The sequence below is a fragment of the Scomber scombrus genome, chromosome 24 (assembly GCF_963691925.1).
Source record: "Scomber scombrus chromosome 24, fScoSco1.1, whole genome shotgun sequence".
NCBI classification, from domain to species: Eukaryota; Metazoa; Chordata; class Actinopteri; order Scombriformes; family Scombridae; genus Scomber; species Scomber scombrus.
This window is the reverse complement of record NC_084993.1, coordinates 8,962,527-8,985,003: the sequence shown is the minus strand read 5'-3', so window position 1 is coordinate 8,985,003 and position 22,477 is coordinate 8,962,527. Positions and strand designations below refer to the sequence as shown.

Here is a 22,477-nt window from a genome sequence, read left to right as displayed (position 1 = left end):
GATTCACATTATTAGTTGTAACATTACAGCTATTTAATGCATTAGATGCTCCACCTGTTGAATCTTACCTGCACTCTGGCTGCAGCTGTAAAGGCGATCCAATTATATCACTTAAGTATTTTAATTACAGCAGTTGCGAGGCATCTTCTGCATGCTTCAGTTCATATAAACATCTTCAATATGGGAACACACATGCTAAAAGTATTTCACTTTAAATGAACAGAGTTTGGTGAGAATTCCCAGAAAGGGTTAGGGTTATATTAGTGTCCATACTGAATCTGATCTGGTTTATCATTTTATTCTTCTCTTTGTCTTTATAATAAAACTTTAACACCAAACAAAAGAAGTTGAAAATCCATTGTGATTTTGAGTTTGTTTCACCTTGTTGATTCTGTAGTGTTTGTGTCATGCAGATTCACTTTATTGAATTGGCGACACTGTAGGTTTCTCAGGCTGGATGCTGCTCTTCAAACAAGCTTTCTACCACCACCATAGCTGTAATCCCCTCCACATCACCCATGTATTCAACCATATACACACACACTCACTCACTCACTCACACACCACCTGAGACATTGATTATCTTTAAAAGACTGATTGAATGTATGGGACATTATATTTTTGTCCTGAACTAACTTTGAACATGAAATACTAATTGCTTGAAAGTGCCTCGATTGGATTGTTATTTTTTAGTTTGATATTCTGTATCATGTGTCAGGTTTAACTGTACCCCTGAGGTATTATTGACAAGCTCAGTTGAGTGTGTTAAATATGAGAAATATGCAAACTACAGCATCATAATTTTCAGCAGAGTCGAGTCAACCCCTTCCTGACACGTAACAACGTTTTTCTATTTTCCTGGTCGTGATTCTTCCAGTTTGCTATTTTTACTTTGAGATCTGGGTCATCATTTGCCGAATTTGCATGAATGCAAATGCTTCGACAGCTGCAGAGGAATGTACTTTGGTGTGTTAGTGTTTAGATCAGTCTGTCAGAAGCATCAAAGAGACGTTATGTTCAATGCGGAAGTACTAGCTCGCTATTTGGAACCGCTGGCACTTCTTCAAATGGAAAGAGAGAAACATTTTAAAGGTTCAAGTAGTGATGTCTGCGTATATGATTCATCATTTCTAAGGAGTCCCTTTACAACAGGCTCGACAGGCTTGGATTGTGCATCCGCTCGTGCGCTCCGGTTCAGGAGTGGGAGAGTGTGTGTGTCTTTGCGCGCCTTTGTGTCATCCTCTAATCTTACACACTGACTATGTGTGTGTGTGTGTGTGTGTGTGTGAATGCGCAGGCCCAGAGCCAGGTGTGTGTGTGTGTGTGTGTGTGTGTGTGTGTGTGTCACTGAGAGGTAATCCCTCACATCTGGTAGTCTGCTGTATAGATTCAGGCTGGAATAGAAGCAGGATTAGCCCTGCTCTCACCGGTAATACAACCAATTTTCTACTTGTTTAAATAACACAGGCCAAACATTCCTCTGATGGCCCCTATGGTGCCCTGCGAGTGTGAGTGTGTTTAAGAGAGTGTGTGTGTGTGTGTGTGTGTGTGTGTGTGTGTGTGTGTGTGTGTGTGTGTGTGTGTGTGTGTGTGTGTGTGTGTGTGTGTGTGTGTGTGTGTGTGTGTGTGTGTGTGTGTGTGTGTGTGTGTGTGTGTGTGTGTGTGTGTGTGTGTGTGTGTGTGTGTTGAGTATACACTATGCGCTCTTGAACATGGATTAGAGTTTGGTACATGCTTGAGTGTATGTAAGTATATCTTTGCTTGAGGGTGTTGCATGCAGTCTAACTTGTACTATGTGCATACTGAGTAGGTGCATCCATCTATGTATTGTGTTATGTGTTAAAGGAGCAGTCTACTCTAAATCACAGCAAACATTTTATATTTTATATTGTGTGTGCATATATCTACATTCTTGTGCGGTATTGACCAAGCATAAACAAGGTTATGTCATTTCTCTATATTTCCACCTCACCTTAATGGACCCTTGATTGCAGTTATCCAAACTAGCAGTGGTAAATGTTGAGGTTTTATTTCTCAGCACCTCAGAATCAGAAGTAAAAGTGAGGATATGATGCACTTGGATGCAATACATGATTTATCTGATTCATCTCAGCAGGTGACAAGTAATAAAGTAACATTTGAAGATATTATCTTGGTCTGAGAACTGAGCAGTGACATGCATTTTTCACAGCTTTTGGAATTTGTAGACCAAAGGTAAAAGGTTAATATACTTTACAGATCCCCATCCAGAATCCAGAAAGTGAAGGAAAGTGAAGGAATGATGAGAAAAACACATTTCTTAGTGGAAAGGAGCTTTAATTGATATTGAAATCAATTGGTAGTAGTTGCAGGCCTACATTAATGCTCTTCCCCCTAAAGATGGCAGCTCCAGATGACTTCTCTTTGCGTTTCAGGAAATGATATAAATCATTAACTATAATCAAAATATAAATGATAGGTGAGCACAGGTATAATAAAGTTTTATGACTAGAGCTTTCATAATATTTTCTCCTGATATGGCAATATGTGATTTCTATCTCTCATACTGTAGTGTCACTAATTCAAATTACCTGCTAGCTCTTCTAAAAAGGCAAATAAGTGGCTTGGCCTAGTTTTAAGATGATTGCCGTTTCTCATATGATACCACGGATATCAAGAGCCATATTTCCTCTGAGTCAGGCTCAGACACTTCACCCCTCTGTACCTGCGCACTGTCAATATTCATCCCGTTTTACAACCGTGTCCAAACCCATTCTCTCCACATCACCACTGCTCTTTGTCAAACAGTATCTAATTCAAACTCGCGGGGCAGTGGGGATGGGGGGGGCTTGTGCCGTTGCGAACTCTTGACTCTCCAGAATCGTCACACCTCAGCTGCTTGAAATTCACAGATTGGAAAAACAACACCAGATGCACAGTCAGGAGCCGTATGGAAGGAAGTGTTTGTTGTTTTTTTTCAGTTGACTGTAAACTGCAGTTGGAATCCTTTCAGCCACGGCGCGATGAGAAATGCATACAATAAGTCAGATCGTCAGGTGGCGTCAGGCTTTCATTTTCCGCAGTCAAGACGCCGAGAGAGCGGCAGGTTTATTCTGATTCAGATTTTAGCGCTTGAAAAAAAGCACGTCTAAAATAGTCTTTCTAAACCTGTTCTTAGTGAGGAAAGTGTCAGAAGCTGTGTGCATGCATTGTGTATGCATGTACTGTATGTATATATATATGTGTGTGTGTGAGAGAGAGATGATTGGGTTACCATACTACTGTCAGGATGCTGCATGCTCCTTCTGAATTATGCATCTCTCGTTCAAAGAAAGAATGAAGAATAGTGCGAGTGGGAGAAAACGGAGAGAAGAGGGGGGCAGTCGTAAGATAAATGACAACAGCACAAAAGCAGAGCATCTCAATAGACTGGTAACACACACACACACACACACACACACACACACACACACACACACACACACCCACAAACACACACAGCAGTGCTAGACAGCGATGAGAGAGGAGAAGAAAAATGGGTTGATTAGGACGAGCGGATGAAATAGGGAACTGTGTGAGTTTGTTTGTGAGGTTGTGTGTGTGTGTGTGTAGTTGATGCTTATGTAAAAGCTAGAGGCTAGAGTGATAACAGCGTGCAGTAGTGTTGGACTAAAGCAAGGTGGCACTGTTCATCCTCAAACTGTGAAATGTGTGTGTGTGTGTGTGTTTGAGATTGTGTCCACATGTTGTCTTAAACCGTTGTGATTTTGTGGTGTGTGTATTTAAAAATGGATTCATACAGTAAGTGAACATCCCTGATGGTGTGTGTGTGTGTGTGTGTGTGTGTGTGTGTGTGTGTGTGTGTGTGTGTGTGTGTGTGTGTGTGTGTGTGTGTGTGTGTGTGTGTGTGTGTGTGTGTGTGTGTGTGTGTGTGTGTGTGTGTGTGTGTGTGTGTGTGTGTGTGTGTGTGTGTGTGTGTGTGTGTGTGCTGAACCTGCCTCCTCCCCTGTGTGCTCCATACAGGAAGAGCTGTGTTTAACTAATTAATTCTTAGTGAGTACATCAATTATTAAAAACCCTCAACTGTTCCATCTGTGATTTGCAACATGTAAACAGCATCATACAGCTGGGATAATCTCATATCCTGGCTGTTTAAAAAAAAAAAAAAAAAAATCAAAATTAATAACCACGGCTGAGGCAAACTCTGTATTTGATTGGCTGTTGACTCTCGCAGCCCTCGAGAAAGCAATATCAGTATTAGCTATTCCAAAAATGTATACGTTTATTGATCACGGTTAATAATTCTTGTTTATTCTCGCCCCCTGTGATCGGGGAGGTCAGAGATCAGGTTTGGTTACCCATAAAGAGCGGTTTTAATAAAAATAATTGATTTAATATGGTGGCACCAATGTGAAGGTGCTGTAAACATAAGGCCTTTTTCCACGGCAGCCATTTACTTATTACAGTAGAAGCTCAGGTGTTGCTTATAAGCTTAACGAGGGTTGTGTTCTGTACAAGTGTCCCCTCATTAAATGTATTATTTGCACCTGTGACATGTCAAATGATCCTCTCTGAAAAAGGCCTACTGTATAGTTAATACTGTATTTTTGCTGCATGTAGACAATTGGTCATTAAGGTAGAAGCTAAGCTAACTTCAACTGGCTCCAACCAACTCTGCACTTAATATACAGACATGACACGACGGCGCCATTGATCTTCTTTGTCTAAGTCTCGGAAAGAAAGTGAGTAAGCATATTTCTCAAAATGTCTAACTATTCTTTAAATATTAAATAACTGGAGAAACATCAGTGTTTTTTTTCTGCATTCATTTAGGCTTACAGTTTTAGAGGCCCCTTCTATCGCGCATGTCACTGGCTCACTGCAGGGACACTTAAATGGCTCACAGCCGTCGTTAATATTATTGATTACACCTGTGCTCGATCCACTCCGACAAATCAAACCATCAAAATAGTTGAGCTCCATCAGCCATCTTCCACATCACAAATAAATGTCACTTTCTTTTTTCTGGTTTAGCATTTCCCATTAATGCTCAATAAATACATTTTGAAGAATTCATCATATAAGAGGCAGAGATATTGATTTCTTTAGCAGCATTAGCCTCAATAAACCACAATATAAAGCAGCCATAAAGCACTGCAAGCTTTTTTTTTGTGTATTTGGATCACAGCTCCCTTTGGATTTTTTTTTCCCCCCCTTGATTTTATTATCATAACTGTCATTATTCTTCCCTCTCTGAATGTTGAAGTGCATTCTTGGAAATGTAGTTTAGAAGAGTTATTTAAATCCACTCTAGCAAAGTAGAGCAAAGTCAGTTGATGGAAAGTGGCTAAAACAAAAAGAAAATCACATTTATTCATTATAACTCTAAGAATATTAGATGATCTGTATAAGAGCAAAATGTGGAGAAGAATTTGAGATGTTTGGGTGGGTGTGTGTCTTTTTTGTGTCTGCCGTCGGCCACATTCTGTATATTGCAACATTTTCTAACTCGCAGCCTGAGGCAGCGTGAATGGGCGAGAATACTCACAGACACCGAGTTTATCTCTATCTCTGCTTCACGCATGGTATTGTATATGGCTTTCATGTATGTCATGATAATCGCTTTGGCTCTGCAGCTCGTACACACACACACACACACACACACACACACACACACACACACACACACACACACACACACACACACACACACACGCACACGCACACACACACACACACACACACACGCAGTCTTCTCAGCCAGTCTGCTCACGTTGGTTTTCACACGCCGCGTCGTGATTTACAGACGATCACAACATGACAATATAAAGGATTCAGTCATTTGTATTTGCTGTAGGTGTATCAGTGTGTGTTTGCAAGTGTGTGTATGTTTGTGTGTGTTATGGAAATGAGACAAAGGGGTCACATTATTCAGCTGTAGTTGACATGCAGGCTCCCCAGGTCCATATCAATATCCCCCCACGGACGCAGCAGGAAAAATAAGGTGATTTGTTTCCTGGAATACTAATCACAGTCAGGAGGGACAGAGAGAGACCTGTGTGTTAAATAAACACACTGCAAACCATTCAAGGTGTTTGTTCTTTATCTCAGGGCACAGGGTCCTCCAAAAGAGCATGTCGGTGATATATTTGACGGATTGAATTTCAAAACGTGGCGTGCGCCTTTTAGAAAATAAGCTTTTTTTTCTCTCCCCAAGTTTGCTTGTATTTCACAACATTAATGATTGTTGTGTCTGCAGGGAAAGGCTGGCTGATAGCTTTTAACATAATCTTTAATGCTTCTGTGGCAGTGCATGAAGCAAAGCTGTTCCATAACCATGAGGGGGAAGAATCCTACAATATTAAAGGGCAAGATCACCCAAATAGAAACTTGTTTCCCACCTAGGCAAGCAGCTAGTTTCGGTTTTGTTTGTGTCAGAGACTAAAGCCACATCAATATAATAGAGTTCAATGAGATTTAGAGTTCAAACATATCAGAAATAATATGTTTACTTTGGATAATCAGCAGACCTCGTCATCATTGGAGCTACTTTTATACTGAAGAAATAGTCCCTCATCTGCAGGCTATCTGGAGTAGCTTGTATTACTGTTGAGTTTATGTGCAGTAAACACCACACATATAATTCTGTTCACCTTCATTGTCTGGGGTGATGGGGGGACATTTGAAAGAGACCATAACCATTAGGCTTTCAGGGCCTCTATCAAATAAATCAAACAATGTAAAAGTTTTTTCCCTCTCCACTTTTTTTTTTACTATTTGTAGGTTAATTTTATTTCTTTAGTGCAACTGTATTATTATTGTAACTGTATTAGCCTGTCAGAAGCACTGACGCACTTTCCTCACCTCACTTTAACCCTCGTTAGCACCCGTCAGCTGTCAGCAGTGCAGGAATCCTTACAGCCTTCATGTAACACTTTAAATTTTCATTTCAGATATCAATCGTGTTTAGAAAATTGTGTTTTTTCACTTGTCAGATTTATTACATCAAAGATTTTGCACACTGGGTTGAATTTCCAGGCCCTTAGTCAGATGTCGCTTGGATTAGATTCATTTTTAAGGGTGGTTGTTTACAGAGAACGTATAGAAAGTCCTCATCAAGACTGAATTACAGTGACCCCATTTTTTTTAATGCTTCAGCTTGTTCCAAATGAAGTAATATGTGATTCATTTTGTTGATACTGTGTGTTTGATTGAGCGATGAGTGGAAGCAGCAGGGCAGCCTTCATCAGCATTACTCCCCGGCTGTGTCAGCCACAAAAAAACAAACTCCTGAAAAAAAGAAAAAGGCAAATCATCCCCAGCCCTCCGCACATTAAAAGAAGTTGTTGTTGCTTCAGAACGGATGAATCTTTATTTTTTAAGGGGAGCCGTGTCTTGGTACGCGCCCGCCAAGCGTGCGCGTGCCACATCGCATTGCGCTCCAAGACGTCTTCTTTGATTGATGCTGTCAGCGAGTTTGGAGAAAAGAGACGGAGGCTCGGGAGGGAAGAAGATAAGGAGGGAAAGAGGAAAGCAGATAAAGAAGAGAGAAAGAGCTTGAGAAGCATCCATCAAGCGGCGCCATCAGATTGTTTTTCCTGGCGTTCGCTCTTTCTTTTCTCTCTTCTCACTACATCTGCCAAGACGCTAGGTTCCTCATCTTTCCTTTTCCCCTCCCGCTCTCTCAAATGCACACACACACACACACACACACACACACACACACACACATGCACACGCACACGCACACGAATACTATAGATGAATCTCCTTTGCATGGTGTTGGCCAGGTGTCATGAGGATATTGAATCACGGGAGGTTGAGGTGAGAGGCGGCGTCATGGTGTGATGGATGATGCATATTTTGCCATCTCCTCCTCCTCCCTGCTTATTGTTTACACACACGTAAACACACACACACACACACACGCATCCTCTGCGCTTCTTCGTCGTTAATTGACGTCCTCCACTCGTCTGTTGTTTTTATTTCCTTCCCTCGTTCCATCGCGGTTATTGCTTTTCATTAAGTGGTCATTTCCTTCGCCAGCACCTTCTAATGAGAGCGTCACGCCGCCACGCGCCCATTTATCAAACCATGTATCCGCAGTGGCACGGTCCCGCAGTTGAGGCACACACACACACACACACACACACACACACACACACACACACACACACACACACACACACACACACACACACACACACACACACACACACACACACACACACACACACACACACCTACACCTTCCCCATCGCTCTATCTGCCATCATGTCTCTGTCTCAATTAGGATTGTTTGTCGTCCCCCTGCCCTCCATCCCCTGTTCATTTGGCCGCCCCCCCGTCTCATTGTGGCAGCCGTGTCATTGTGTTTGACAGCTTCTCATTCTCGTGTCAGATCTCATTTGAGTGCTAATTTCACACGTACACACCTCACCTCGGCTCGCCTCGACGCGTGCGGTAACTCCTCGTCTGAAGCGGCCTCTGCAGTACCGTCGGTCAGGTTTCCCGCTTTGTTCAAAAACAAAAGAGGTGGAGGAATAAAAAGTCATTGTGTTGCTGAAGTGGCATCTGCCGCTTGTGTTATGCGCTGTAAGAGGTTTGAGGGCGAATGAGCCGAGAATCCTGCTCTGTTTGCTGTCCTTGCGCTCACACACACACACACACACACACACATACACACACACATCTGCACATTTGGCAGAATGAAGCAGGTTGCATCCCCACTGTTGGCAAGATAAATCACATAAAAGCCTCACTGTGATCATGGCACAGTGGAGACACTATATAACCTGGTTGCCTGCTTGTGTGTGTGTGTGTGTGTGTGTGTGTGTGTGTGTGTGTGTGTGTGTGTGTGTGTGTGTGTGTGTGTGTGTGTGTGTGTGTGTGTGTGTGTGTGTGTGTGTGTGTGTGTGTGTGTGTGTGTGTGTGTGTGTGTGTGTGTGTGTGTGTGTGTGTGTGTGTGTGTGTGTGTGTGTGTGTGTGTGTGTGTGTGTGTGTGTGTGTGTGTGTGTTTCCAGCTCCTTCATATGCCAGAAATCACATTGTTTCGACTGTCATGCTCATCTTGAGGAAAGCCTGTTTCTCTCACATTGTCCTCACATGATGTTTATTATTCAGAATATTTAGGCCACTGTTTGACTGTGTATGTGTGTGTGTGTCTCTTCCAGCTGGTGGCAGTGTTCGATGTCCAGCGTGGGAGACAGACCGACAGCCCCAGAGACAACATGTCCAACGGCCACTCCAGCGCCGCCCCCAGCCCGGAGCCCCTCCAGTTCTATTCCGGCCTGCAGCCCCATGAGTCGAGCAGAGGGGAGATAGAAGTCAACGAGGCCATCCTCAAAGGCAGTACGTCACATCTGCTGTTACTGTTTGAGCTCCGTCTCAAGTATTTATCACTCAATTAGAGCTGATTTGAACTTATTAGAACTCAATAATCCTCTTCTGGGTAATATAAAATATACCGAGTCGACACAGACATTGAAGCTTTAAATGTAAGTTACTGTGAAAAATCTCCAAAACACCCGTGAAACTCAAGCGATCCTCAATCAACACTTTCACTTTTTTTTTCTTTTTTTTTTGCCCATGTGACAAATTGCACAGCGGTGAGACAGCAGGAGGTGTATGTGACTGCACGTGAGAGTCTGAAAATACATTTGTAGAACAGCTGCAAGCTGAATCGACTGTGTAAAGAGAGATTTGTGCCTGTTACTTGTCGGCATGTGAAAACAGACGTGGCGTTGACACAGCGTTCTCTCTTGTCGTCCTCACCTCAACGTTCTTTACTTAGTTCACTCATGTTCTCATACGTTGCTCACACCGAGAGCCCCCAAGGCAGCACATCTGGATACTTACTTATGTAATGGATTGACAAGACAACCACCTCCCTGCTACATTAAGCCACAAATGGTTTTCTACATTTCCAAAATTGGGATTTACAAAAACATAAAAGACGCTTTGACTGAACAACATGAGGAATATTAATAAAAGCCATGCTGCGCCCTGGTTTGTCTTAATCACATCTTTATTCTTCCTGCTGACAAAAGCTTCCTTCTTAGCTCCATGAAGGTGATGGAAATGCTTCAATATCTTGATAAATTCATGTTTACCTAATTATGTTTTCATTTTATACTCTGACCAGCTCCGTCTCAGGCTGATATGCATGTAAAGAGTGTGTGACTCTCATTATCACACTTAAACACATGCTATGTCACACACTTAAATAATATTTTCTTTTGGGATCTGACTGAGACTGTGTCAGCATGACTGTCAGTGAGTGGACAGGCAGGAGAGAGAGAGAAAGAGAGAAGCCAACGATGATGAATTAACTCAAAAATGAGAGAAGTTGACGGTTAAAAATGGCAGCTTAATTTACTTAATACATAACACATACATACATAATTAACTTAATTCACTAAAGGTTGAAAACATTTTTAGGGTGAGTGAGTGAACTATCAGTGTGAGAACGTCAAGTGTTATAAATTATGCAAATTGACATTCTTGACAAGCTGATTTTTTTTAAAGAGACAAAACCTTCATCCCCCACTCGCTCTTCCATCTCAACTCTCAAAATCTTTTTTTTTTTTTTTTTGCCAATCTCCGATTTGTACACTCCCTTTTCTCTTTCTCCTTGAAGAGAGAAAAAAAAAGTCCGTCTCCTCCTGCCTTGCATTTGCATTTATATTTTTGGTATTTAGCTGTTGCTTTTATCCAGAGCCATTCAAGTGAACGCAGTAGTAGAAAAGCTCCAATTCCTACGGCGATGAGTCAGTGGCAGGGAGCGTGTGTGTAGATGCAACAACTAATCCTTTGTCTTTACAGTGATCACATATGATACAAAAAGGACGCAGTGAGATATATTTGTTTTCATGTGAGTATTTTTCATCTTGTTTTCCCTCTGATCTGTCCTATAAAACACTTGAGCCAATTCCTGGAGGGGATTTTTGTTTTTACTTGCAGAGTCTGGGTCAACTTCACAAAACAATTCAGGGGGGTTGTTAGGAGTTCAGTGACAGTGATCAAGTGGAGCATACGCGCCTGCTTTTGATGATATATTTTCATGGCAGTCCATAAACAGTTCCTATGTCATGGTGTATTTCTAGTGGGAAAACATCACAAGATAGTCAGTCTGAGGCCTAAGGGAGCCTATCTGCTACGTCCAGGCTGGAGACATCTTACTGTAAATAATCTAGGGCATGACTTCTGTCAGTTCATCTGTTTCTGTTTCAGAACCTCGCCATGGAATATTTTTGAATGACAAGCGACCAAGTAAAAGATAAAGATTAAATGAGCCTGCATGTGATTCAACAAGGGTCTGTCTGATCACTGGGCCACCCTGCCACCCTTTCATATCCCCCTCCATCTGTTGAGGAACAGTGTAACACACACACACACACACACACACACACACACACACACACACACACACACACACACACACACACACACACACACACACACACACACACCCCACACCCCATTATCTGCCTCCCTCTCCTCTCCACTTAGTCATAACTCGCCTACTCTACTATTCAGCTTCAACCACCTGCCCATGCAGCTCACCACCCGGTACCCTAGACCCTGACCCCATCACCCCCCCCACCCGACGTGATACCTCCTCTTTCCCCCTCCCATCATTCCCTAATCTCCCAGTCTCTGCATGGCTTCCACTTCTAACTAGATTAGCACTGTAGCCTGTTAGCATGCTCAGGGTCCAGCCGAGCATGAAAGGGCTAATTCCACCCCCCAATCACCCCACCCCACCCCCGTTCCACCCAGTTTTTAACCCAATGGGACCTCTTCCTACCCCCACTCTAAGCATCCTCATCCTGCTCTCCAGCCCTGTTGAACCCTGACTAACTTAGTTATGATATGACCCTGTGACGCCCCTCATATAGAGCCAGACTGATGCAATAAGGCCGCTTTTGTCATTGAACACGCATGCACGCACACACACACACACATAGTGACAAAGGAACCCCAGCATGCAAGTTAAACAACCCAACACACCCAAAACCAGTCACCCATCCACTGCTGGGAAGGTCTCGGAGGGGGAATGTGTGTCTGTTTGTGTTTTCTCTGCATTTTACTATAAAAAGATGGGTTGTTAACTGGGTGTTACATCACATCTAGTACGCGGATCATTTGGGATAACACCACTTAAAGAGACAGTGACAAAGTGATGGGATGGAGACAGGCAGACCTGGCAACATTTTAAGATTTTGTAGTGTGGAAATTTCAAGATTGTTTTGCAGCCTTATTGGTTTATTTTTCAAAACTTTAGCCTTTATTAGCATTCATATGCAAGCATTGAAACATTTGATTGAAATAGGTTTGCAACTATTTCCCATACCACACAACCCAACGTCATATTTTTGTCCTGATTATAACTGACCAGTCCATAACCCAAAGATATTTAGTTTAGTATCATAGAAGACAAAAGAAACCTGATAATATTCACATTTGAGAGGCTGGAATCTGAGAAATTGGACCATTTTTTTTCTTAAAGACTCAAAATGATTAATTGGTTATCAAAATAGTTCATTTTCTGCCATCGCCAATCAGTTAATCAATCAGCTACTGCAGCTCTAGATTGAACCTTGCTTCTCCTCAGTCTCACCAGTCATACAAATAAAGATGGAGTCAATGCAACTTACTTGTTCCAGTGGCAGCAGTTTTCCAGTGTCGTGAATTGAGTTAAACTTGATTTTAAAGTATACAGTTAAAGTTGACTTGGCACCTGTAGCACACACTAAACATGTCATTACAACAGTAGGAGTTGTATTTTCAGTAGTCAATGTTCAGAAGCCAAGGTGTCCCGATCCAGGAAGTAAATGTGATGATTTTGAGTTGATGCACGTCGCCTCTGGGAGATAGGAAAAGGATGTTTCTTGACAGGTGTCGACCTGTGATGAGGCTCGTTGAGACATAGCCAGCATACAGGCTGACTGTATGTAGAAAAACAGTGGGTGCAAAACAACACTAGATAAAGGTGATACAGTTCTGGCAGATTATTGTACTGCAGGTGTAGCACATACTGTAGGTAAACACTGGGTTATTAAAGTGAAAATTAAGTCAAAATCAGAGTTAGCATACCTTGATTAACTGTATTAATGTGTCATGTGTAATACTGTATTCTGCTAATGTGCCAACAAAGAAAAATACCTGGAGGCAGTGAGGCCGTGGGATAATAAGATGTGTCACCAAGGCTACAACACATCCTTCCTGACATCTGTCAACAAATAATGTTAACTGAGGTTACTGCAAACGGTGTGAATGCTTAAATCCACTATTACCATAATCTAATTGTTCCAAATAATCTGGTTATAGCGCACATGTAATCGCACTGAGTGGTGGTGGACAGGACAACAAGTAATTCAGTAATCAGTCGGGCATCAAAGTGTTTGTGTGTCAGGTTGGGCCAGTTGTTTGAACAGGGTGATTGGACTTCACACTGGCCCAATGGGATGATTAGACCTGCATTGATCTGCTGCTACATGGACACACACACATACACACACTTCGAGGAAGAGAGTCCTTATCGCATCATCCCATGAGCAGCCTGAGCCTGGCTGCTCTATCGATTGCCAGAGAAACAAGACCACCCCAGTCTGTGGCCACACACACACACACACACACACACACACACACACACACACACACACACACACACACACACACACACACACACACACACACACACACACACACACACACACACACACACACACACACACACTAATGGACACGCACACAAGTATAAATATACACAGGAGTGCTGTCAGTGTTCATAATAAACGTACACACGCATGCTTGCACATGCAAACTCAAAGGCAAACAAATGTTCGTACACTGATTAATTTGTGTACTTAGACACAGTCACACACAGTCAGACAGAAACATGATGCATCCTTGTTTTCATCCTGCCCTGGCAGTGAACTAGCACTGCAGATTTACAGAACTTTCTCAGAACTGAAAACAAGGAAATTCTTAAAATAAACCTCTGTGTTCCCAGAATTGCATAAGCAGCCTCGTTAGGCAGAGAGCTGCAGATGGAGAGTCGGAGTCAGATAAACACAGAACTGGCGAAGTTCACAAGGCCTCTCCAGGTCTCTCCAATTACACAAATCTCAACGGAAAGATAAGGGATGAACATAACTTGGGCGTGTTTCAAAAGTGTGAGCGTTTGTTTTTCTGGTCTCTAAGTGGTCACAGACATGAGTTTGGTGGGTGGGGTCAATTTAAAGTTGCAACACACCTCGTGGTTTTAGGCGCACGCTTCCTATCAAATTAGCAAACCTAAAATGCATCCAAAACTAAAGCGCTTCCACCTCTTTTGGCAGGAGACTGCATGTTCAAGTCAGAAAACGTCTGTGATCTTAGAATATATAAAAATTCTGCTCATATTGCAAGTAGAGTGCATGAATGAATTTGATTTCCTGAGGGCTACAGATGCCACACTGCTGCTTTTAAGATGAACTTTTACACAGTCTATCAGTATTTTTTTTACCATTTAATCAAATGTGGGATCAGAAACAGTTTAGTTTTTGCAAAAAGCAACCAATTATTTAAAGTAAATTATGTCTTCACTCTGTAATATATCATTTTTAAGGATCTGAAGATGTAAATGAAAAAAGTAGGTTTAGCTGGTCTATTCCATCTCTTGCCCATATAAATGCAACTTTACCATAGCTGCAGTAGAGAATGAAGGAACACTAGACTGAACCCTGACTTATATCAATGTGGAAGAGAGGTGCTGACACATTAGCAGTCGCTCGCTTTATTTATGATTTGGTTGAGGTTTTTTTTATTGGCTTGGCAGCGTACCCGAGGATTGTTAATCAGGGCGCTAAATCTAGATGTCGCCAAGTCATTTTGATGAGGTTGTATACTGATATATGCTGCTATTGTTCAGGCATGTAAACAACTGAGCAACTAAAGTCTATTTCTAACCAACCAGTCACCTTTGATTGGTCATTCCACCAAGGAAATCTTGTTTATGACCGTCCAAACGGTGGCTGACCTAAGAGAGTTAAAACTGTCACTCTCATCAATATCTGTGACCCCAGTGGCACAGCTTGACCCTCCGTGGGTCACTGGGGGTCAGAGGTCAAAGCTAGTGACCCTCAGGTTCCTTCACATGGCCGGGCCAGGCGGCAGGGCTTTAAGTGGTGGGAGGATTGATGGAGGCAGATTTGACTGCGATGGATAAATGGAGGAGGATTTATGGGGCTGAGCGCTGGGTAATGGACCCTGACTGTGACCATGGAGCGGCCTTGGTCACTTCACAAAGTTGCATCATTGACATTGTGGTGAAGTATGAGTGTGTGTGTGTGTGTGGGTGGGCGGAGGGGGGTGTCATGACTGAGATTTTTTAGTGAAGCAGCCTATTTGTAGATTCATTTAGAAAATCCATTACAGCCACTTTGGAAATAAGTCGTTTCTTACAGTTCATCATTCAGTATCTGTGAAATCTACAGGATCCATTCTTTAAAAGTGCTATTATTTAGTCCAGCTGTCCTTGCAGAAGTAAAGGTATTTTGGTACTTAATGTACCCGCTTGTCCTCGCAGCTTGATTTAATGTTTTGCAGTTCATCATTGTGTAAGAGGAGGCGACAACTTTTTTCCACTTAGCTGGTCTCTCACTTTCCATTTAATTCTTTAGCAATTGTTCAGCAGGTCTGCCTCAAAGCACATTTTGTTTAGAGTGTTAGCAGTTACCTTTTTAAAACCTGATACGTGCTCGCTCTTCAGTCTGCATGTTTGTATCTATTTTTATCTGTACTCACTTTCCATGAATGTACCAAACAGGTGGGGGCAGGAGGGTAATAACCATCCATTAGGTTTTATTGCCTTCTATACATGGACTTTCAAAACTTGTAAACTTTACCATGTGCTGGTCTGGAAGATGTAAAGAAATAAAAATGGTGCTTTATGAGGTTGCACAGTCTCAATGAAAGCACCAGTGTACAAGTACAATGTTTAGCTTAAAACACATAAAAATCTTTAAAAAAAATCTCATAGAACGCAACAGGCCGTCTCTAGAGTCAGTGTTTGGTTTGTCTGTCCTGGGCTATTGTAGAAACATGGCGGCCTCAGTGTAAGAGGACCCGCTTCCTATGTAGAGGTAATTAAAATGTGCCTATTCTAATTATCAGATGATTATACGTTAATTAAAACACACTTATGAATATTATATTACATTTTAAGTCCATTCTACTAGATGCTACTAGATTCTACACACTGCACCTTTAAGTAGCAACATAATCCACATTCTTTTTAAAGATAATTTTGTATTCATAGTGTAAGAGCTTCTGAATAACCTCCGTATTTACCAGGAACTTTTTTTTTCTTAACTCTATATATTCATGGTTTGAATTAGAGTGCTAAAGAAGATTTACTCCAACTGAAACACATTTTAAACTGCCACATATACGTCTTTGCCTCGATTGGTGCTGCTTCAGGCAAATTTGCATCTACTGGCTTGTTTTTATGTGTTCATGCTGCCTCTGCAATTCTCTAAACAAAAGGCCTATTTTATAACTAACATGGAATGTATCTGCAGATAGTATTTAACCTATTTAAGATGCACATAAGATAAATAGATAATCAAATGCAGAAAGCAGAAGGCATTGACAGTTTGGAGAGCTGTCTGGTGTATTTTTCTGATGTCTGCTTTTTTTTCTGCATATTTCTGTGTTAAATAAATCAAAGCACATTTCATTACTGCAAATCATGTTTGCTGTATAGTTTCTACTCAACGTTTCTACATGAAATCTGCTCTTCTAAATCATATTAGACCGCTTTTCTGTTGACAATAAAGCAAAAAGAAAAATCATGAACTGAGCACAAGTGAGATCCTAAATAAAAGAAGTGAAACTTTTCGTGCTTTTCGACACCTTTGAATTGCCTCTCATCAGTGACAATGAATCAGCGTTGTGCTTTTCTTTTAATATTCAATGCTAGTAGCAGTAGAAAAAAAAACAGATGGAGGGTGAGACTGACTGGTGAGAATGAATTATAGTCATTAATAGAAATTATTAGACCAACATGAACACAGCATTGGATAACCAAACATGTGGAGACTGTTTGAGACAGAAAGGATAGTTGTTGGATGGTTTGAATGACCGTTTTTTCATCTGTCTTCAATCACAAACCACAAACTCACACGGCGACCCTCGCCAGTTCCTTCTTCCCTACTTGTTTTCCTCCTTTGCTCTCTCTATTCTGACCACGTTAGACCAGGACCCTGTCACTGACCCTCCAAAGAGAGATTGATTACAGGAAAGGAGAGAATTTTGTTTGCCTTCCCTTTTCTGTGTCTCTCAGTTTTCTAGCTCTGCTCCCTCCCTCCTCTTCTGTCAATATCTTTTGGCTCTCTCCTTCTTTCTGTTTATCTCGCACACTCTGCTTTTTCTCTCCCCTGTCTTTATTTTCTCATCTGTCGAGTCAGATTTGAAAACACCCTGGTACGGGTTTTACATCCACAAATACCCGTCTGCTCCCTCTGGGGTGGATATTAAAAGCAAGAGGCAGCACAAAGGTCCAAATTAGATTCTCTTGAATTGTTTTATTGTGGATTTAGACCTGCCCATGTTCCCTCTTCCTCTCTCAGCTCCTCTAGGCTGTGGCAAATGGTTGTGGTTAGTGTGTGTGATTGGGGGTGTGGAGGCAACAGCTGGTCATATGAAAATGTACCCTTTGGGTGGGTGTGGGGTTTTGGCATTTTGCTGAAAGGATGGGGAGGTGATTGGTTCACCGTCAGGGTCTGTGAGTCATCCTAAAAAAAATGTAAGCCCTTGTAAAGGGATTACAATGTGAAAAATATACATTTCCCTCATCATGCGGTGATGAATCTGCATTTTGTTGGGCTCCCAGGAGTTTATCAAACTCTCTGAGCCTCACTGATGCTCATTTCAACAAGAGGCAGTCCATCTGCTTCATGTGGAAGTGATTTTAAGTGTTGTGACAGTGTAATTTCTGTTATTTGTTAGACTTCGCAGAGAAATCGTATTGTATTTGATTTCTTAAACTACCAGTCCTACCAGCAAATGATGCAAATGAACAACTGACTGACATCCCCTCTTTCTCCATTTCTTTCTCTCTGTCTCCAACAGACACACCTCTGTTGGTGAGGAGCAGCAGTGACTCGGCTCTGGCCCCATCCTTCGAGGCTACAGCCACGCCCCCACCTGATGACCATGGAAACGGGTCCCCTGAACCGGTGAGCAGTGTCACTTTGTCCTAGAAAATTGTGTTATAATTGAATAAAGATGACAATAATTTGACATTTCCTATGCCGATTTTAGTTATTTGAAAATGAGGGCAATGATTTTCTCACCAATTTCATTGCTTTTTCAAGTTTCAAGGCTTATTGTTTCAACATAAATCTGACTCAAATTCTCCTGCGAGTAACCTCCTACCATTTGTAAAGTTGCTCAGGAGAAGCTAAATATCGTAATCAAAGCAAAACACAGAGAAGAGTTGGAAAATATAAAACTGGGTAAATAAATAACTCATGGAGAGATGAACAAATTACATTTCTGTTGTGTACCATTCCCTTTGAAGACAAAGAGAGAAAGCCATTCCTCTTGTGGTCCAGCTCCATGCCCCAGGCTCTACTTTGAAAGGGTCGGCTTTTCAAGTGCTCTCCGTCTTTTCGGAACAGGCCGCCATTAAGGAGGACTTTGTTTGCTTCCTTTTCTCATCCCTCTGTGGGTGATTGTGAGTGTGTGTGTGGTGTGTGTATGGTGGATGGAGGCTGTGTGAGGTCACACTCGACTGTGTGTCTGTGTGAGGGGGAACTCAGGTAAGTAGAGGGAGGGAGAGAGAGGGAGTCCTGTTGTTTACCCCCACTGTGTTCAACACAGCAGTGACTAAGCAGAACTCAGACATCAGCGGGCGGCGAGTAAACACGATGACGTCGCCCATATTTCTTGTCCAAAAAACGTCAGGCCTCATATCCTTCAAACTGCACAGCCTGGCCAGAGTGAACAGGCTCATTATAGATGATTTAAAAGATCCACATAGAAAAATCCACATCTTTCAGCTGCCTGGCAGATGAAGCCAGAGCCTCAGACCTCATCAGCCTCAGACAGTTTTGCTCTCAGGCTCACTGGTAAATGTTACTACAGTGTCTCAGTTTTTTTGTAATTTCTGTTTAATTAGATGGTGGATACATTTATCACCACAGTATAACATCTTATCTTTTCCCTATGAAAAGGTTTCTTTATTCTGCCAGCCATTTTTAGCCTTGTTTTTTGTTTTTAAGACTTTATGAATGGCACTCTAAGTTGGTTGGTTGGTCCACCAGTTTGGTCCAGCCTCAAATATCTGAATGGACCCCCACGAAATTTGACACGGACATTTTGGTGATCCTGTGACTTTTCCCAGTAGTGTAACATGTGAACTTGATCTTCAGACCATGACCTTGACATTTGGTCAGTGACTTCAAAAGTGACAATTGTTTTATTACAATTGAACTAATCTGAGAAATCCAGTCAAGAGTGTTGGGGACTGTATAACCTACATACTGTATGACACAGATGGGAACAAAGAATCCAATATATGTCGTCTTGGTGTGTGTGTGTGTGTGTGTGTGTGTGTGTGTGTGTGTGTGTGTGTGTGTGTGTGTGTGTGTGTGTGTGTGTGTGTGTGTGTGTGTGTGTGTGTGTGTGTGTGTGTGTGTGTGTGTGTGTGTGTGTGTGTGTGTGTGTGTGTGTGTGTGTGTGTGTGTGTGTGTGTGTGTGTGTGTGTGTGTGTCCGTAAGACTAGGAGGTCACAGTTCTTGGGCATATTGAGTCCTGGGCCTGATGGACTTCCATAGATCAATACATTATCACTTCATCATCCTCACCCATCATCACCGTAGTGCTACCCCCACCCCCCCTTATCTATACACATTTATTCACTCAAACACACATTTAAACACTTAAAAGTAACACACACTCACACACACTTGTGTTCTTTTTTGTCTTGGAGGAGGTATTGAAGGCTAGATAAAGTGTAATTAAGGCTGATACAGTGATAAATATGCGCCCTGCCCCTTTAATTGATTTTTACTGCCTGCTACGGTGAAGGCCAAGGTTGGCCCACTTCTATCTCCTTTTGATTCGTATGTAGTCTGTGCACATACCTCCCTTAGTCTTTCTTTCTCCTTTTATCAGAGGAGCTAATGAAAGTTGCAAAAGGCTGAGCAGTGCTAAACATGCAGCCGGCCCTTTAATTGATTTGGACTTCCTGCCATGTTCGAATCTAATAAATGAGACGTTTAATGTTACCCGCTAACTGCTGAATTCTTTCTCTCTCGCTCTTCTCACCCCCATTGCTCTCCTTTTCCTCGTTATGTTTGTTCTTTCTGTCCCACTCCCTCGCTCTGCCTCCCACATTTGACACATTTTCAACACCTGGAGGAGCAGTGATGCAATACATGTTAACACAGCAGAGAGTCGGACTTTAAAGGGGACATATTAGCTCTTTCCTTATTTTTAGTCATATATGTAACGTTATAATGTCAGATGTTCATATAGCAATAAACATATGTGGAAGTCTTCCCCGAGAGCACAAAGTACTGGCTGCAGACTGCTCTGAATGCTCCTCTTTTTCTACCTTCAGCCCGAGCTATCGTGGGCTCATGACGGATTTCTTTATATGGTCATGCCTACCATGATTTGAGTTGAGCCGGTGCCCTGTGAATATTTTTCTACTATGAAAGCACGGCAGAGTAAAATAAGTAGTTCACCTGTTGGAGGTGTACTGGCTGTGTGCAGCTCTTCATGAAACATCTCAGCTGGCCAATCAGATCAGAGCGGACTCATCGGGAGTAGAGCCTTAAAGAGACTGGAGCTAAAACTGCCTGTTAAGAAACTGACTGAACTGATGGACTGCATAAAGGGACCGTGTTAGATGAATTAGTTTTTTGAACTGTGAATCATGCACAGCTTTGTAAGTGGAGTCCAAAAATAAAAATATGAAGCTAGAAATGAGCATAATAGATCTGCTTTAAAATGTTGCACTCTTTCCAGTGTTAAAGGACTGCACTGCATTTGCAAGTTTGTTTTCTACAAGAATGAAGGTTAAAGTGTGAGCATGGCAGTCAGTTGATGTGATGGATATGATGAGGGTCAAAGAGCACTGGTTCATGCACTGAGGCTGTGATCCTGCAGTGTATGTACATACACACACACAAACACACTCACTCACTCACTCACTCACAGATACGCACGCACATGTAAAAAGACACGCTATTTCTCAGGCGCCTGACGTGTAGCAGATGACTACAGCACTCGGAGGAAATACACAAAAGAAACACACACCTCATTACTCATCCGTCTGACAACAACCCCACATACTCAAACACCTCATCTCTCATATATCTGCACACTGCCCCGTCACTCACACATACCTCAGACTACACACAGCACCCAAAATACAAAAAACATGGCTGGAAGTGTGCAACACAATAACAGAGCAGAGAACCTGTTAGTTGTGCTTAGACAGGTTGTCAGACAGGTTTCACAAATGATTTGAGCGTTTATCCCAGGACCACAAAGCCTGCCACATTCAAATCAGAGTGCGAGGAAATAGATGTAAAATGTAAAAGATGTAAAATTAAAATGCACTCACTGGGAAACTGCAGTTGAAACATTTGAAACGACTTGCATATCTCAAAACTATGATTTGTGGGAGCTTTTATAATGCACTCAAATGGGAGTTACAGTTTAAATTGAGCCACTAAAAGGAGTTAAAGTGGCAGCTGGCTGAAGTAAAACTGTTGATAGGAGCTGAAGTGTTAGCACAAAGTGTAACCACTGATAAGTGTTATTAGAAGTGATGAATATGGATGACACTTTTTCAGAAAGTCAAGTTGAATGAATTTGAACTAACAAGTAATTAGTTTGAACTATTTCAAACACAACACATACTATAATGTATTAGAGATATGATTTACTTTGACTGTCATAATTATATCTATGTCCATCCAGTGGTCAGAGAGGGCATCTTATTATATTTCCAGTATGGTGTCATACAACTGCACTGTGTGTTAGATTGAACTGTGTTAGACAAGGTTGTAGAGCTGACGTCGCTCTGCTCATTTAATGTCTCCGCTGCCTCACGTCTGTGGTAAACTAGCTGCCAAGTCATCACATTCGTTGTTGTAGACTAAGACAGCTGCTTTTTACATAGTTGGCAGACAGCCAGAACTTTGTTGGTTACTTTAATGTTCGCGATGTACCTCCTAAAATACTTCTACACACTGCTTCTCAAACGCTTCGGTGTCGTGATTATCCGATTAGCATGGCTTTGCTCGCTACTGTCCTTCTCCGTTTTTTCTTTATTGGTTTAGAGTGAACAGCTCATTACAGTTCAAATATCTAATGTTTCCCAACGTTCGATTAAGTGTGAGTTCAAGTGTAAGCACTGACAAGAGTTCAAGTGTCAATTGACGTGTAAACACAGGTGGGAGTGAAGTGCCAGTTGAACCAGTAGCACTAA

General features: G+C 42.0%; 1 protein-coding gene across 1 annotated transcript in view; it reads left to right on the top strand.

Annotated features, from left to right (window-relative positions):
- pard3ba (par-3 family cell polarity regulator beta a) overlaps positions 1–22,477 on the top strand; it is a 156,936-nt gene that overhangs the window by 21,980 nt on the left and 112,479 nt on the right. The window contains exons 3-4 of the mRNA XM_062414870.1: positions 9,153–9,330; positions 18,100–18,206. Of these exons, the coding sequence (XP_062270854.1) occupies positions 9,153–9,330; positions 18,100–18,206 (285 nt within the window). The remainder of the gene's footprint in view (positions 1–9,152; positions 9,331–18,099; positions 18,207–22,477) is intronic.